At 34.3% G+C, this 15809-nt stretch overlaps 2 protein-coding genes across 4 annotated transcripts in view; both read left to right on the forward strand.

Moving 5' to 3' along the window:
- The window catches only part of LOC111698938 (superkiller viralicidic activity 2-like 2), a 6046-nt gene extending 2598 nt beyond the window's left edge, over positions 1-3448 (forward strand). The window contains exons 4-8 of one of the 2 annotated variants that reach the window (XM_023469422.1): positions 49-188; positions 1133-2151; positions 2335-2353; positions 2689-2808; positions 3249-3448. In XM_023469422.1, coding sequence (XP_023325190.1) covers positions 49-188; positions 1133-2151; positions 2335-2353; positions 2689-2808; positions 3249-3407 — 1457 coding nt within the window. In that variant the 3' untranslated portion in view covers positions 3408-3448. Of the gene's footprint in view, positions 1-48; positions 189-1132; positions 2152-2334; positions 2354-2621; positions 2641-2688; positions 2809-3248 lie in introns of both variants that reach the window. The other variant, XM_023469423.1, reaches the window with a different exon arrangement.
- A 106-nt stretch (positions 3449-3554) lies between these two features.
- On the forward strand, positions 3555-15726 carry LOC111698939 (leucine-rich repeat protein SHOC-2). Of its 2 annotated transcripts, XM_023469424.1 has the most exons (11): positions 3555-4225; positions 4900-4998; positions 5850-6322; positions 7798-8119; positions 9292-9429; positions 10228-10289; positions 10650-10754; positions 11674-11758; positions 12409-12443; positions 13091-13293; positions 14268-15726. In XM_023469424.1, the coding sequence occupies exons 1-11, from the start codon at positions 3925-3927 to the stop codon at positions 14317-14319; spliced, it is 1875 nt and encodes a 624-aa protein (XP_023325192.1). In that variant the 5' UTR covers positions 3555-3924; the 3' UTR covers positions 14320-15726. The 2 variants fall into 2 exon arrangements, with proteins under 2 accessions (XP_023325192.1, XP_023325193.1); XM_023469425.1 differs by lacking the exon at positions 14268-15726 and having other exon boundaries at positions 13143-13291.
- The last annotated feature ends 83 nt before the right edge of the window (positions 15727-15809 follow it).

Genomic DNA, 15809 nt, shown 5'->3' on the forward strand with positions numbered 1-15809 from the left:
CCCCCCCCACCCAAGCTTGTAAAATTTCAAATAGAGATTTATTAACAGGTGCCCCAGATCCGATCAACTCCGCCTTCCACCTGACCTACAACATGGTTCTGAACCTACTGAGGGTGGAGGAGGTGAACCCGGAGTATATGATGGAGAGAAGCTTTCATCAATTCCAAAACTATTCAACTATTCCACAGGTCAACAGATTATTAAATAGATATTATCAGATTCTCAGGGTGTATATTTTCTTCAAAAATCATCCCTCTTCCTCTCTTTACAATAATGTTTTCCCCGAGATGTTAGGTATGTTTTTAGGCGAAAATGAATTAATTTTTTGGTCAGGGTATAGACATCGCTTAAGATCCATTTAATTTTGATACGGATCCGGATCCTAAATCCGCACTGGAAAAAAATGGATTTGGGTCTAAATTTGGATCCAGGTCATGCACTTTTCGTAAAGATGGTTTTAACAGAAGAAGAATTTTCAAATTATTTTTTTATGCTAAAACTTGATGAAACATTTAGATGTTTTGAAATTTCTCTTTTAACAGTTACAAATTGGCGTTTGAGAGCAAAAGATTTTTGTTTGCAGTTTTTGGTTGATATTTTGCCCCTTGGATCCGGATCCGTGGATCAGCATATTTTTGCGGATTCGAATCCGGATCCAGGAAGCCAAAAAATTGCAGATAGAAAAGATCCGGATCCTGGATCCTTGATCCGTCCTGTAATAATTTGGATCCAGATTCACCAACTTAAGAAATTTTCCAATATGTGGTTTAAAACAACAGCGTTGGCCCTTAAAAGCTTTGTATGATAAAGAATGAAGAAGATATCTGAGGCTTTTAACTTTTAAAAGTGTTTTTTTTTCAATTGACGTTTTTCTATAAATAAATAAATAAAAGATCAACCATCATTCCGTGGAAATCAAGGAAAGTAACTTGCGGACTTATGCTGCAGAAACAAAGGAAAAATTTGAAAAGCTATATTTATGACGATTTCTTTCACATTTTTGATCAGATAAAGATTATTAGATTACAATTGTGTATCGGACTTATCCCTCTTTGAAATGGAGGGTCACGTGACAAAGAGTTTTTTAATGATATTTGCAAAATTTGTGAAATCAAAAAAAATTTTATTTCAGGTTTATGAGAAGGTGAAGAAGCTTGAAGGGCAGGTGGCTGGTTTGAGCGTGGAGAAGGAGGAGGAGGTGGCCAGCTACGTCAGGCTCCGGGATCAGCTGACAAAGCTTGGGGAGGAGTTCCACGGATTTCTTACAGATCCTCAGTATATCGTCCGGTTCATGAACGCGGGTCGTCTGATCAAGGTGAAGAATCAGGATCAGGACTTTGGTTGGGGTGCAGTGTGCCACCTCGAGAAGATCAAATCCACGACCACCAGCGAGGAGCAGCTGATGGCGAAGGTTCTCCTCCATGTGAGCAAGGATAGTGCCAACACCAAGGTTGCGTCCGAGCTCCGTGCCGTGAAACCTGGAGAGAAAGGAGAGATGACTATGGTTACAATTCTCTTCTCTTTAATCCAACAAATCTCAAGTGCAAGAATATATATCCCGGACGATCTGAAATCTCTGGACAAACGAATGGCGGTTTTGAACGCGATCAAGGAGGTTCAGAGACGATGCGAGAACAAGATTCCCCTGGTAGACCCGGAGAAGGATATGAAGATAAATTCTCCAGAGTTCAAGAACGTTGTCAAGAAAATTAAAACCTTTGAGAAAAGATTACAGAAACACTCTCTGAATGAACATCCTGATCTTGCAAACCTTATGGAGCAGTGGAAAACCAAGAATGCCGTCACATCGGAGTTAATCGCGGCCAAACATCATCTCAAGAAATCTAAATCCTTGTTACAGATGGACGATTTGAAGTGCATGAAGAGGGTGCTACGTCGACTGAACTACTGCAGCGCCAGCGACGTGATAGAGATCAAGGGACGGATAGCGTGTGAGTTGAGTTCGGCTGACGAGCTTCTACTCACAGAGATGATGTTTAACGGACTTTTCAACCCGTTGAACCCGCCTCAGGTCGCGGCCATCCTCAGTTGTTTTGTGTGCTCGGAGAAGTCGAGTGAGATGCCGAAACTAACAGATTCTCTCTCCGGTCCTCTGAGAACTATGCAGGATATGGCCAGAAATATTGCAAAGTAAGTTTACTGCTTTTAGGGGGGAAAAATTGAAAACTTAAAGTATTTTTGTTGAACAATATTTTATATCTAGCAAAGATAAATATATTTTGTATCTAGGGTGTCCAAGGAGACAAAGATAGAATATTCTATATCTAGGGTGTCCATGGAGACAAAGGTAGAAATAATATAGTTTATATCTAGGGTGTCCAAGGAGGCAAAGATAGAATATATTTTATATCTAAGGTGTCCAAGGAGGAAAAGATAGAATATATTTTGTATCTAGGGTGTCCAAGGAGGCACAGATAGAATATTTTTATATCTAGGGTGTCCAAGATAGCAAAGATAGAATATATTTTGTATCCAGGGTGTCCAAGGTGGCAAAGATGGAATATATTTTGTATCCAGGGTGTCCAAGAAGGCAAGGATAAAATATTTTTTGTATCCAGGGTGTCTAAGGAGGCAAAGATAGAATATATTTTGTATTGTAGGGTGTCCAAGGAGGCAAAGATGGAATATATTTTGTGTCTAGGGTGTCCAAGAAGGCAAGGATAAAATATNGAGCTAGAGGAGGATGAGTATGTTGAGAGGTTTAAACCCTTTATGATGGATATTGTCCACGAATGGACCAAGGGCGCCTCCTTCAAGGATATTATCAAGATGACAGATATGTTTGAGGTATAAAACATTTTTTATAAATAAATTTTTTTCTGTAAATTTATGAATTCTGAAGAATTCTATAAAAATAATTAAAATGAAAATTCAATATTTTTATGTTTTTTTAGATTTTTTTTGTAACCCTGAATCTTTACTTGTCCCATATGTTGTTGTTCTCTTTATGAAAGGAATTTAATTTTGCCTCTAACTCAAATTTTTGTAACCTTATGGTGTAAACATTCTTTATTTCAAATTGAGACTTATTTAGCAAAATTCATAGTTTAATATATATCAAAGGTTTGCGACATTAGATTGCAGAGATATATAGGTTTAAAAAACTGAGTTTATGACAAGAACTCAGTTCCTTTCTATCTTTTGAAATAGTTCCTGTTTAATTTAATATTTTTCATCTTCTGTAATTTAAAACAAAGTATTTCTTTCATTGAATTTCTATTTTCTAGGGAAGTATTATCCGATCTATGAGACTGCTAGAGGAATTACTCCGTCAGATGGTTCAAGCCTCAAAGAATATCGGGAACACGGAGTTAGAGAATAAGTTCTCCGAGTCGATCAAACTTCTCAAACGAGATATCGTCTTTGCCGCCAGTCTTTATCTGTGATATGTTTTTTTCTTTCTCAACAATAAAATTTGTAAATTGTTTCTCGGACTTTATGTATTTTTTTGGCGCATTTTACATTTTCGATATTATTTTTCTGTTCAAATTGTACATGGTTTTCGTGAACCAAACAGTGCAGGTCACGAACCAATTTTAGTTTAAAAACTATACAATACTAAATGATTTTTGTTAAACGAAAACAGAAAATATGGTTATTACATGTTCAGAAAATTGTTTTGAAGCTATAACTTTATGTGATTCTATGCTAAGTTTTTTTTACTGTACTTGCCACATTCACTTATTGGATGTTTGTAAAGTTGGATAAAAATGTTTACAACCGTGAAAAGATATGATAAAATTAAAAGGGTTTAAAAGGAGTTCACGCTCTACTCTCTCCTTCAGAAGAAATTTATAATTTATAATTTCTTCTTTCATTAAAATATGGTGAAAAATTGAAGAATTTAATTCAGGAACTAAGAGCCTCGAGAAACTTCTTTACCGTGTCAGTCAAACCTTGAAAATGTCAGGTTCTAAGAATTGCAATGAGGACGCACTTCGGAGACAGGAAAATACGGAACCTGAGATCTCTATCTTGTCAAGAGCAGAAAACAAATCGTCCGAACCTGAATCACAGATATCTCGAGATAAAACGGATTTGAAACATTCTGAACTCGAATCAATTAAAATTAATGATTGTTTCTCCGAACCTGAACCCTCGATATCTCTCCGTGTCTTCGATCCCAATATTACCAAGTTGGATTTAAGTTCACAGAACCTATTGGAGCTTGATTCAAGTATATCCAACCTTATTCAACTGCAGGGTAATCTCGAAACTAAAGTACTTAATTTTTTCTACACAGGGTGGCCCATAAAGGATAAGACGACTGTACGGAATTGATTCAGTCTTTTTTCTTTCATCCGTAATTTTGTTTATTTCTTTGCCAAATCATTAAATATACCTGCATAAAACTATATTTTATGCTAACAACTTTAAGACCGTTAAAATCTAAATAGTTTATTGTTGTAATTAAATTAAAATCCTTTGTGGGTAACCCTGTTTCATTATCCTTGTTCTCAATCCAGTCCAAGGTTATACTACAAGGAAAGTTATTTTAGAGGTGTACGCATCTTTTGTACTGCAGTGTACTGTCTCATGGGCGGTAATGTAAACACAAATCGGATGTCTAGCTTGACATGGGATCCATCTTTCACATAAAAAAAAATCAATGAAATATTCTTGGCATAGGAAACTATTATGTGAATTATCAAAATGATCAAAATTTATTGCGTTTAACCTTGCTTCTTGCTTTCAAATTCCGCCCAGAGAGAACTGGTTTCAATATGTACGCAGAGTTTACGAAACTTAACTTTCCTTGCATTATAACCTTGATCAACTCGCTCCTTGAATAAATTATAGGAAAAATCTAAGTCTGGAAAAAGTTTTTCATTTGAGGATTTTTTCTAACTTTAACATTTTTGAGAGAACCATTAATAGATTTGAACCTAGCCTCTAACAACCTGAAAACCTTTCCTTCGGAAATCTTAAACCTAAAACTTCTCAGGGTTCTTAATCTTGCCCAGAACAATATTACAGGGAGATAAAATACTCGAAATCTGAGGCCATTTAACTTTTGTGTGAAATAGCGCTAATCTACAACGCTTTTAAACTGGAGGGAAAAGTGCCTGATAAAAGAGATGTTATTTTGATCCGTAGGACTGCTTCATCCCGAGATTTGGGACATAAAAGTGTTGATTTTAAAAAATTAGAGCTGAAAACTTTAAAATGGTGGATATCGAGATTAATGCTTGATCCTCTCTTTTTCTTAATATCGAGACTAACAATCTTGTACTTATAAACTGAAAAGTGTAAAAAATTCAACCAATCAGAGTCGCAAACAAGTCGCCGATAAACTTAAAATTTTGCGCGCCATTTAAGATAAAAATACAGAAACGGGAGGGCTCTCTGATTTTAAAATATCGGTTTTTGATTTTTCTCTACTATATCCAAGAAAGAACGGTTTAAGAAGAAAATCAAAAGTGTTTCCATTGGATACTCATTAAATAATCGGGATTAAGGATATCTCATTCTTAAGTTTTCAGTTCTGAATTTATCAAAAGAAATTTTAAACCTAATTTCATTAAAGAAAAGGTAACATTAGCATTACTCTTTAAATCTTTTTTAAGGTATCGATGAAACGTTTTTGGTATCCGCATTTCTTAAAACTAACTCGCGGATTTATAGAAAAAAATATCTCAGGAATTGTATGTGAAATAGATTAATTATGTTACTCAGAAAAATGAAGAATAAAATTCATAAAGTTATAAACTCTTCGCAAATGAAATTATCTTTGATGAAAGCTTAAGTTTAATAATGTTTTCGAAATATTTTATAATTTAAATCACATATAACTTAAATTTTAATAATGCAATATTTTGGTATCTCAGAAGCAAGGTTGGATTTCTCTGATCTCATCCATCTGGAATTCCTGGATATCAAAGAAAACCTTCTCCAGTACATCCCGGGAAATTTGGAGGATTTACAGAGTTTGAAATATCTAGATTTATCCTACAACAAGCTCCGTAATCTTCCGGAATACTTCCAGAGTAACCTGGAGACACTGATCCTGGATGGAAACGAACTGAAAGACCAAACTAAACTCCCAACCTGGATTATTAAGCAGAACGCGTTGCAAATCCTCTCCCTCGCCGCGGTTTGGTTTAAGGAGTTGATAGATGTATTTATCGGAGATATTAGTTTAAATAACCTTGTCAAACTTGATCTGAGATGTTCAAATATAGATCTGATTCCACAGTCCTTGACGTACCTGGAGAACCTTGAAGTTCTTGAACTTGGGAATTGTCGAGATATCATGGATAATGCCTTGACGCACTGGAACAGGACTAAATGCTCTTTCGAGGTTAGCTTCAGTTTTACACTTCATTTTGAATTCAAGAATTAATTTTTGATAATATTTTTTATTCTTAATACAAGACTGGGATGTATATGTTTTGTAGTAACCCGTCCACAGGCTGATGATTAAGAACCCTTCTAAGGCCGACTACGAAAGTAGAACATTTCTTTTCAAAAGATGAAATCAAAGCTTGTTCTGAATTTTAACTTCTGTTTTTTTGTTTGTTTATTTTTACTTTGACTTGAAGGAACTGTAGACGTAATTTCAAGTGACCCCTCATGTAAAGAATGGGATGTCCGATGCACATTGGTGCCATTGAAACCACTATATTTCCAAGGTTATAATGCAAGGAAAGTTAATTGCTGTTGCGTATACTCTGCGTACATGTTGAAACCAGTTCTCTCTGGGCGGAATTTGTAAACAAGAATAGATGCATCAGTGTTCGTTTAGTATCCGAGGAGGTTAACAGTATTAAATTTTTATAATTTTGATAATTCACATAATAGTTTCCTATGATCAGAATATTTCATTGATTTTTTATGTGAAAGATGGATCCCATGTCACGCTTCGACCCCCGTCTCGTGTTTACATTACCGCCCAGAGACAGTGCACTGCAGTATAAAAGATGCTTACACCTCTGAAATAACTTCCCTTGCATTATATCCTTGTATATATCTATCAATAAGGAAGATTTCGTCTTTTTTTCTGTCGAGGAAAGCGTTGAACTTTGTAATTTCCTCCATGTGAATGAAGTTATTTTATTAGAGATACCACGATCGGAAAGAATCCATTTCTAGCTAGAGAAATAAAGTTAAAAGGGTACGCATGTGAATTTAACATGCTAGTCTTTTTTAAAAAAAAAAGGAAGCAACTGAAAAAAACGATACAACCTCTTTAAAGAGGTATTTGATTTTTAAGCCTTTGTAATCATAGAATATTCTGTTAAAACTGCATGAAATTTTCTATAGAATTTTATTTTATAGAATACATAGTTGGAAATATCTAAGGTCTGCGACATCTGGTTGCAAAGCTATAGGGATTAAAACAACTAGAGTTTGTGGCAAGATCTTAGTTCCTTTCTAAGCCTTAACATATAGTTTCTCATTCTTTCTGATTGATAATGAAAAATTGAAATTTATTTCCTACAGAAAATTAACACTTTTAACCAATACGGGTTTTTACAGTTTTTTTTCATTCTTTTTTTTTCTACAGTGAAACCCTTAATAACGAATACATCGGAAGAATTTTTCAAATGTCGTCTTGACAATTTTTCAATGAGTTTTATACTATATTACGTAAATTTCAGTATTTGCGAAAATAAATAAATAGCCATGAATATGCGGAAACAGTTTTAAAGAGTTCCATATAATCATTTAATTAAAAAAATAAATATCTGCAACATTCCATCATCAGAAAGAGAAGAATACGACATTTGATGAATTCTTTCGATGTATTCGTTATTAAGGGTTTCACTGTATTAGATGAGGAACGAAATTCACAATCTGCCGAAGTTTGTCAAACTGTCGAACCTAACCACTCTCTCAGCGGAGAACCTGAATCTGCAATCTGTCCCTGAGAGTATCCATATCCTTGTAAACCTAGAGAACCTAAACCTTTCCGGGAACTTTATTGAGGAGCTACCCCCCGGGATCCTGGAGCTTGGAAACCTGAAGTTTCTGAACCTGAACCTTAATAAACTCTGGAGTATTCCGTCCTCACTGTTCATGAAGCTCAGCCAGCTACGCCATGCTCTACTCGCGAGAAACAACCTTTACGAAATCCCTGAGCTGAATGGAGATATCGGTACATACTTCTGTACATATTTATATACTTACGATACCCAAAGTACCGTACATAACTAATTACTCGCCTTAAACTCTAGTTTTAATCCCTTCTGTCTTTGCAACCTCCTCTCGGATATCACATGGTGATCATACCATGCAAGGATAAATTCTTTACAGTTCCTAACTCTGGCAGAATTCATGTTAAAATATCAAAGTTGTACGATATCAGGTTGGGAAGACTAGAAAGGAATTGAGTTTTTGCCACAAACTCTGATTTTCTAATCTCCATATCTTTGTAACCCAATGTCGTAGACCATAGATATTTCAAACTATTAATACTAATAGGTAAAATAATCTAAGTTTGAAATATCAAAGGTTTGCACCATCAGATTGAAAAGATATTGGGATCAGAAGATTTGAGTTTGTGGCAAAAACTCAATTCCTTTAGAGCTTGAGTAATTAGTTCCGTTGTAAAATCATACCTCTTTTCCCAAACATCGACAGTTGATAAAATACCATATGAGAAATAGTCATTTTGAAACATTTTTCTTGGGATAAAGAACATGAGAATATATTGTTTGACTTTTGGAAATTAGACACTTGGGATAAAGGACATGAAAATATGAGTTTTGGGAATTAGACATTTTGGAAAAAGGACAGATAAAAATGACCAGAGCGGGGAACTTTAGAATGGTGGATATCGGGATTAATGCTTGATCCTCTCTTTTTCTTAATCTCCAGATTTAAAATAGCTTGTTCTCCTTATGATATTAATCTCCAGATTAATTAACAGATCGGGATTAAGGATATCCCATTATGAAGTTTTCAACTCTGGATATCTATATATATGTATCTAGAACTAGAAGCCCTGGATATCTATATATTTGTATCTAAAACTAGAAACCCTAGATATCTATATATTTGTATCTAGAACTGGAAACCCTGGATATCTATATATTTGTATTTACAACTATAGAAACCTGGATATCTATATATTTGTATCTAGAACTGGAAACCCTGGATATTAATATGCTTGTATCTAGAACTGGAAACCCTAGATATCTATATATTTGTATCTGGAACTAGAAACCCTGGATATCTATAAACTTGTATCTAGAACTAGTAACTCTGGATATCTATATATTTGTATTTAGAACTAGAAACCCTGGATATCTATATATTTGTATTTAGAACTGGAAACCCTAGATATCTATGGAAACCTTCTAGAAGAAGTTCCAGAGATGGTATTTAAACTAGAAAGCCTAGTTAGGTTGGACCTAGGAGGGATGATTCATATCAACAGTAAAGCAATAGAAGATATAGGAGAAGGTAGGGTTTAAACTCAAGTGTTTTTATTGTCTTTTGAAAAATCATTCTCTCCTTATAAGAATTAAATTTTACCCCAGAAGTGTGACATATTTATGCGGCGACAAATTTTTTTAGGGTTTTGTTGGCCGAATTGAGGATAAAGAAATGATTTTTTGGGTAGAAAGTATCTAAAAGGATGAAAAACTTGCATCTTGATGTTCTATTTTTCATTTTTTTCCCCTAGAGAATTAAAACCTTTGTAATTCTTAATAATATAAAAACCCTGTTTAAACACTCATCCATACGTCATACGTGCTTATATTTTTGAAATTATTTCCCCGCTAAAACTTAAACTAAAACCTTGTACATTAGTATTTAGGGTACCTGGAGAAGTACAGATTAATACCTAGTACTATTTATGGTACCTGGAGAAGTATTGATTAAAACCTAGTACTATTTAGGGTACCTGGAGAAGTACAGATTAATACCTAGTACTATTTATGGTACCTGGAGAAGTATGGATTAAAACCTAGTACTATTTACGATACCTGGATAAGTATTAATTAAAACCCAGTACTATTTAGGGTACCTGGATAAGTATTAATTAAAACCCAGTACTATTTAGGGTTCCTTAAGAAGTATTAATTAAAACCTAGTACTATTTAGGATACCTGGAGAAGTATTAATTAAAACCTAGTACAAGTTAGGGTACATGGAGGAGTATTGATTAGAACTTAGTTACTATTTAGGGTATTGACTATAAACTAGTACTATTTATTATACATGGAGAAGTATTTATTAAAACCTAGTACTATTTAGGGTACCTGGAGAAGTATGAGCAACTGCGTGAGAACTATAAAACCTGGGATCATAGCGACAAGGTTTAGGTTTAGAGAAAACAAAAAAGCGCTAAAATGTCGTGGAATTCAGTTTTCCGTATTTGTTGATAAAAAAATTCAAAAAGTTAAGAAATTAATCTGATCATTTAATCTGCAGATTAAATATTGCTTGTTCTCCACTCATTTTTAATCTCCAGATTAATTATCCGATCAGGATTAAGGATATCCCATTCAAAAGTTCCCATCTCAGGAGATTAAAAATGAGAGGAGAACAAGCAATATTTAATCTGGAGATTAAGAAAAAGAGTGGATTAAGCATTAATCCCTATATCCACCATTCTAAAGTTTTCAGCTCAGGACACATTTTTATCTCAATTTCTGCTCCGAACCTTCAAAAATTAGTCTTTCGAGAGAACGGAAAAGTCTGTGATGGCCGAATCTGAAGAAAGTGTTAAACGGTATTATTTCAACGAACTGGAAGAAGAAGAAGAAGAAGAATATGTTGAGGTAATTTTTAAAGACAGGAATTTAGTCTTTGCCACAAACTCAAATTTTCCAATCTCAATATCCACTGTCCACATTTATCTCCGATGTTTGTTAATTAGGCGGTAGACATAATTGGTGAATTTGGGGCCGGTAGGATGAGTTGGGACCGAGCGCTGCGGCTAGATCATGCTTGGGAAATTGTCGCTTGGGAAGTTGCCGTTTGGGAAATTGCACATTTGGGAAGTTGCCAGTTGGGAAAAATACCTTTGGGAAAGCACCTCGGTCGTCCTATATATGCTTAGTCTTATAAACTGTCCTATATATATGCTTAGTCCTTATACACTGTCCTATATATGCTTAGTCTTATACACTGTCCTATATATATGCTTAGTCTTATACCCTGTCCTATATATATGCTTAGCCCTTATACACTGTACTATATATATGCTTAGTCTTATACACTGTCCTATATATATATATGCTTAGTCTTATATGCTTATTCTTATACAATGTCCTATATATGCTCAGTCTTATACACGGTCCTATATATGCTTAGTCTTATACACTGTCCTATATATATGCTTAGTCCTTATACACTGTCCTATATATATGCTTAGTCTTATATACTGTCATATATATATGCTTAGTCCTTATACACTGTCCTATATATATGCTTAGTCCATATACACTGGCCTACACTGTCCTATATATGCTTAGTCTTACACACTGTCCTATATACGCTTAGTCCTTAACACTGTCTTATATACGCTTAGTCCTTATACACTGTCCTATATGCTTAAAGGTATTGCAGAAAGGAGACTGTTAATGTTAATTCTTTTTACAGACAAATCGGATAGAAATAAAAGTATCGCAGATTAATTCATAGTTTGATTATAATACATCCTATGCCATTTTATTTTCGCCAACACTCCCTTTAAAGTGTATAGAGGAACACCTGATAAACCAGAGACCGGGAGAAGATCATGATAGTTCGGACGCATGGGAACCAGACTCCTGGGCAATAGGTAAAAACGATACTTTTTTGAGTTTTAAAATTCTATTTTGCATCCAAGTATGTTTCAGATTAAATTGATTTATCTTTAACGACCAAACTTAGTCCTTAATTTCATTTTTTACAGTATAACTGGGAACTTTTGAATGGTGGATATCGGGATTAATGCTTAATCTCCTCCTTTTCTTATCCTCCAGATTAAATAAGGCTTGTTCTCCTCTTGTTTTTAATCTCCAGATTAATCAACTGATCGGGATTAAGGATATCCCATTCTAAAGTTCCCAGCTCTGAGCTGAAAACTTTAGAATGGTGGATATTGAGATTAATGCTTGATCCTCTTGATATCGAGACTAACCTAATCTTGTGCTTGTATCCTGAAAAGTGCATAAAATCCAACAAATCAGAGTCGCGTATACGAAGCCGATAAATTTGAAATTTTGCGCGCCATTTAAGATCAATATACAGAAACGGGAGGGACTCTCTTATTTTAAAAAACCGGTTTTTAATTTTTCTCTCTAAGAAAGAACGGTTTAAGAAGAAAATTAAAAGTGTGTCCATTGAATACTCAGATTAAGTAATCGAGATTAAGGATATCTCATTCTAAAGTGTTCAGCACTGTACTATAATTTGAGAACTTATAAATTCGAATGTATATATTTGTAGAAGCACAGAAAGAGAAGAGGAGAGCTGCAGGACAGGTTAAAATTTAAGAGCCTGAATTATTTTTTTTTAAAAATATGAAATAGAACGAACATAGAATTAAGGTCATCTACAGGGTGTCCCACATCAGTTCGGAACGTTTATGGGCGGCTCTAAATTGCAATTTTCGGGACTTATCAGAAAATTAAAAAAATTGTAAAAGCTTAATATAAAAATTTGCATGCAGAAAATGCCAAGTTTTTCTCGAGTATTGTGTGCGTATTTCAGCGTTAAATCTTGGAGATGATCAATGTGTTATGGGACGCTCTGTATATGCATAATCTCTGTTTCTCTGTTTGTTTGTTTTAATGTCAGATCATAAATTATGAACCCATGGACCGATTTGCCTCAAATTTTGACTGGGGAACTCGGTGGAACCACGGAACGTTCTTATAGCCTAGTTTTGAATTAATTCTAAAATGAGAGGGGTGACTTACAGGGAAAAATTTAGGCAAAGCTGGGTTTCCATGTCAGTTAAGTTTTGCCCAGTGTAGGCCCGGCACTCCTTCTGTTCTGCTCTGGAATACGGAGTTATGTTTACATTGAAACTAGTTTTAAACCAGCAACAGTTCATCATAGTAGAATGTAAACAAACTAAATGTGAAAATTAAAAGATATGAATCATCTAAAGTTTTTTTTTAACAAGGCGAGCACACGAATTACCAGGTTCCCACCTTTACGAACAAAACTTCTGTCAGGTTTTCAGCCTCAAGATATCTCCGAGGTCAATTCTGGAGGCTGGAAGGAGAAGAAGGACGGTCTAGAGGACGGGATAGATGAAACCAATTCGAGATTTTGTCCGGCAGATTTTCATGCGAAGTCTATCACAGATGATGGGATTGTTGCCAGGTGAAGAAACATGAGTGAAAATGAATTATTAATTAGAAATATAAAAATCATATGTTTAGAGGAACGCATTAAACTGTGAAATGTGAAAACTATTTTAAATATAGCCAAATAAACATGAAACACGGCAATTGCGCCATGTGCAATATACACAGACCCATTTCACTTAAAAAGTTGATTTCAAAGCTACCGGTGAAGCTAATTGCTTTTAACAACATAAAATACCCATAATATTGTTTAAAGGTCGTCTTCTTCTACAATTTTCTGGGTTCCACTACATTAACTCGAGTGTCCCATTAAACGTTTAAGAGACGAAGTTATCTAACATTCATAGTGGTCAGCACTCAGCATATATATCAATACATAGTAGTCAGCACTCAGCATATTTATCAATACATTGTCATGGGCAGCAATACTCAGGAAAAGTGGAGGCTTTGATTTTCATGGGGGGTTCAGCCCCCAAGGAGCGGCCAATTACCACAGCACGCCCCACCCCTCTAGTATATGTTTATTGTTTAATGTTTATGGATCTTATTATTATGCATGTTTTATGAAATTGTTTAATTTTAAATTTCGCGCGGTTTATTTTTTTAATTATCAGAGAAGATTTTTGCGGCAGTGATATATTTAAATTTGTAATTTGTTTATTTTAAAGCATTAAAATGTCAAATTCTTTGAGATAATTCATTGTGGTACTTAATTTTCAGAATACAGCCCCTGTTTTAGGTTAGTTTTAGCAATCCAGGGGGGAGGGCTAACCCCAAAAAAATCTTTGCACCTCGGGCAAATTTTAACCCCCCCCCCCCCTGGACTAAATCCTGAATACGCCTGAATACGCCTCTGTCAATATTGCAAGGAAAAAGCTTTAATGCATTCCATAGAGTCGTCTTTTAAATATCATTCTTTGTGAGTAGCCCTGACTGCACTTTTTAAATTTCTGATTTTAGAATAGTTTAAAATATGTTTTCTTATTTCAGGGTGACCTGGGAACAAGTAAAACTGGTGGTGAAACGACAATTTGAGGATTAATACAAATTGATAGGACAACATAATTCGACAGGACAACATAACAATTTAATAAGTCAACTCATTAATTCAATAAGTCAGCATAGCAATTCAATATGTCAACATATCAATTTAATAAGTCGACATATTAATTAATAAGTAAAAAACATAACATTTTTTTCAGTAAGTCAACATATTTCTTAACAATCAAAAAGAAAACGGTTAATTCATTTTCGTAAAATCGTAATAAAGAAGCTAGAAGTTTGCCCCTAGTCTAGTTCTCCCTCAAATATTTCCAAAGAGTGAATGTAACCTTCTCCTCCACATTCTCTTTTTTCTTCCCCTAATAATTGAACTAAAATTGTTTTTCAGTCTCCTCTTTAAATTTTTAATTCACCACCGTCACTGTTTAAATCGTCTTCGTTGAGTTTAAAACTTTAAACTGGATGAACGCAGCGTTTTGCGCGTTGGCGGGAATTATCTCAGTCGCTGTGATTACTTGTTGCAATTTGAGTGTCGGGGTTAATAGGAAAAGGTTTAATAAATTAAAATATGCCTGGTAACATTTTTAACAAGGTTAAATCGTGGTTCCGTCCTAGTATATGATTCTTTAGGAATTTACCACCCTTTATTTTCTACATGTTATCCCTAAAAAAGCTCTAATGATTTTTTGGTTGTCCCGTCATTCTACTATAAACGCTCTGCACGATCCTGTATCGATTAAATTCCGTCTGAGACCGTTGTTGACTTATTAAAACTGCTGTACCTGTTAGAATCTTTTGTTCAGTAGCCATTAGACAGTTGATTTGAAGAGTTCTAATCTCTTATTTTTTGTTTCATCTGTTATGTTCTTTAATGTTATCTTAGTTCTTTGGTTTTCTTTGTTTATATGCTTCAGTATTTATCCTTACTTGAATACGCAGTTCCCTGTTAATTAGCTTTAACTTTATACTTAGTTTACTTTAATAGCTTCTTATACACAGTCCATGTGATAGCTTATTATACATAGTTGTATACATATGTAAATAGCTTCTTATTCAACATACATAGTTCACTTTAAAAGCTTCTTATACACAGTCCATGTGATAGCTTATTATACATAGTTGTATACATATGTAAATAGCCCTTATTCAATATACATTGTTCACTTAAAAAGCTTCTTTTGCATAGTTCACCGTAATTATTATAAATAGCTCTTTTTAATAGCTGAAACTTAGATAAATAGTTCACTTTAATAGCTTCTTATACACAGCTAATTATTACTTAAGCTTAAGCTTAGATGCATAGTTTATTGTAATAGCTTCTTATACATAGTTCACTTTTTACAAGCTTAAGCTTAGATACATGTTCCCTGTAATAGCTTCTTATACATAGTTCACTTTTTACAGCATAAACTTAATTAATCAGGTTTCTTTTAAAAAGCTTAATCAAATGCATACAATTTTCAATTTATAGTAAATTCTTGAAATATTTAAATTTAATTCATTGCTTTATGCTTAACTAAAAATAGATTT

Source organism: Eurytemora carolleeae, unplaced genomic scaffold (assembly GCF_000591075.1).
Source record: "Eurytemora carolleeae unplaced genomic scaffold, Eaff_2.0 scaffold129, whole genome shotgun sequence".
In the NCBI taxonomy this organism is placed as follows: Eukaryota; Metazoa; Arthropoda; class Copepoda; order Calanoida; family Temoridae; genus Eurytemora; species Eurytemora carolleeae.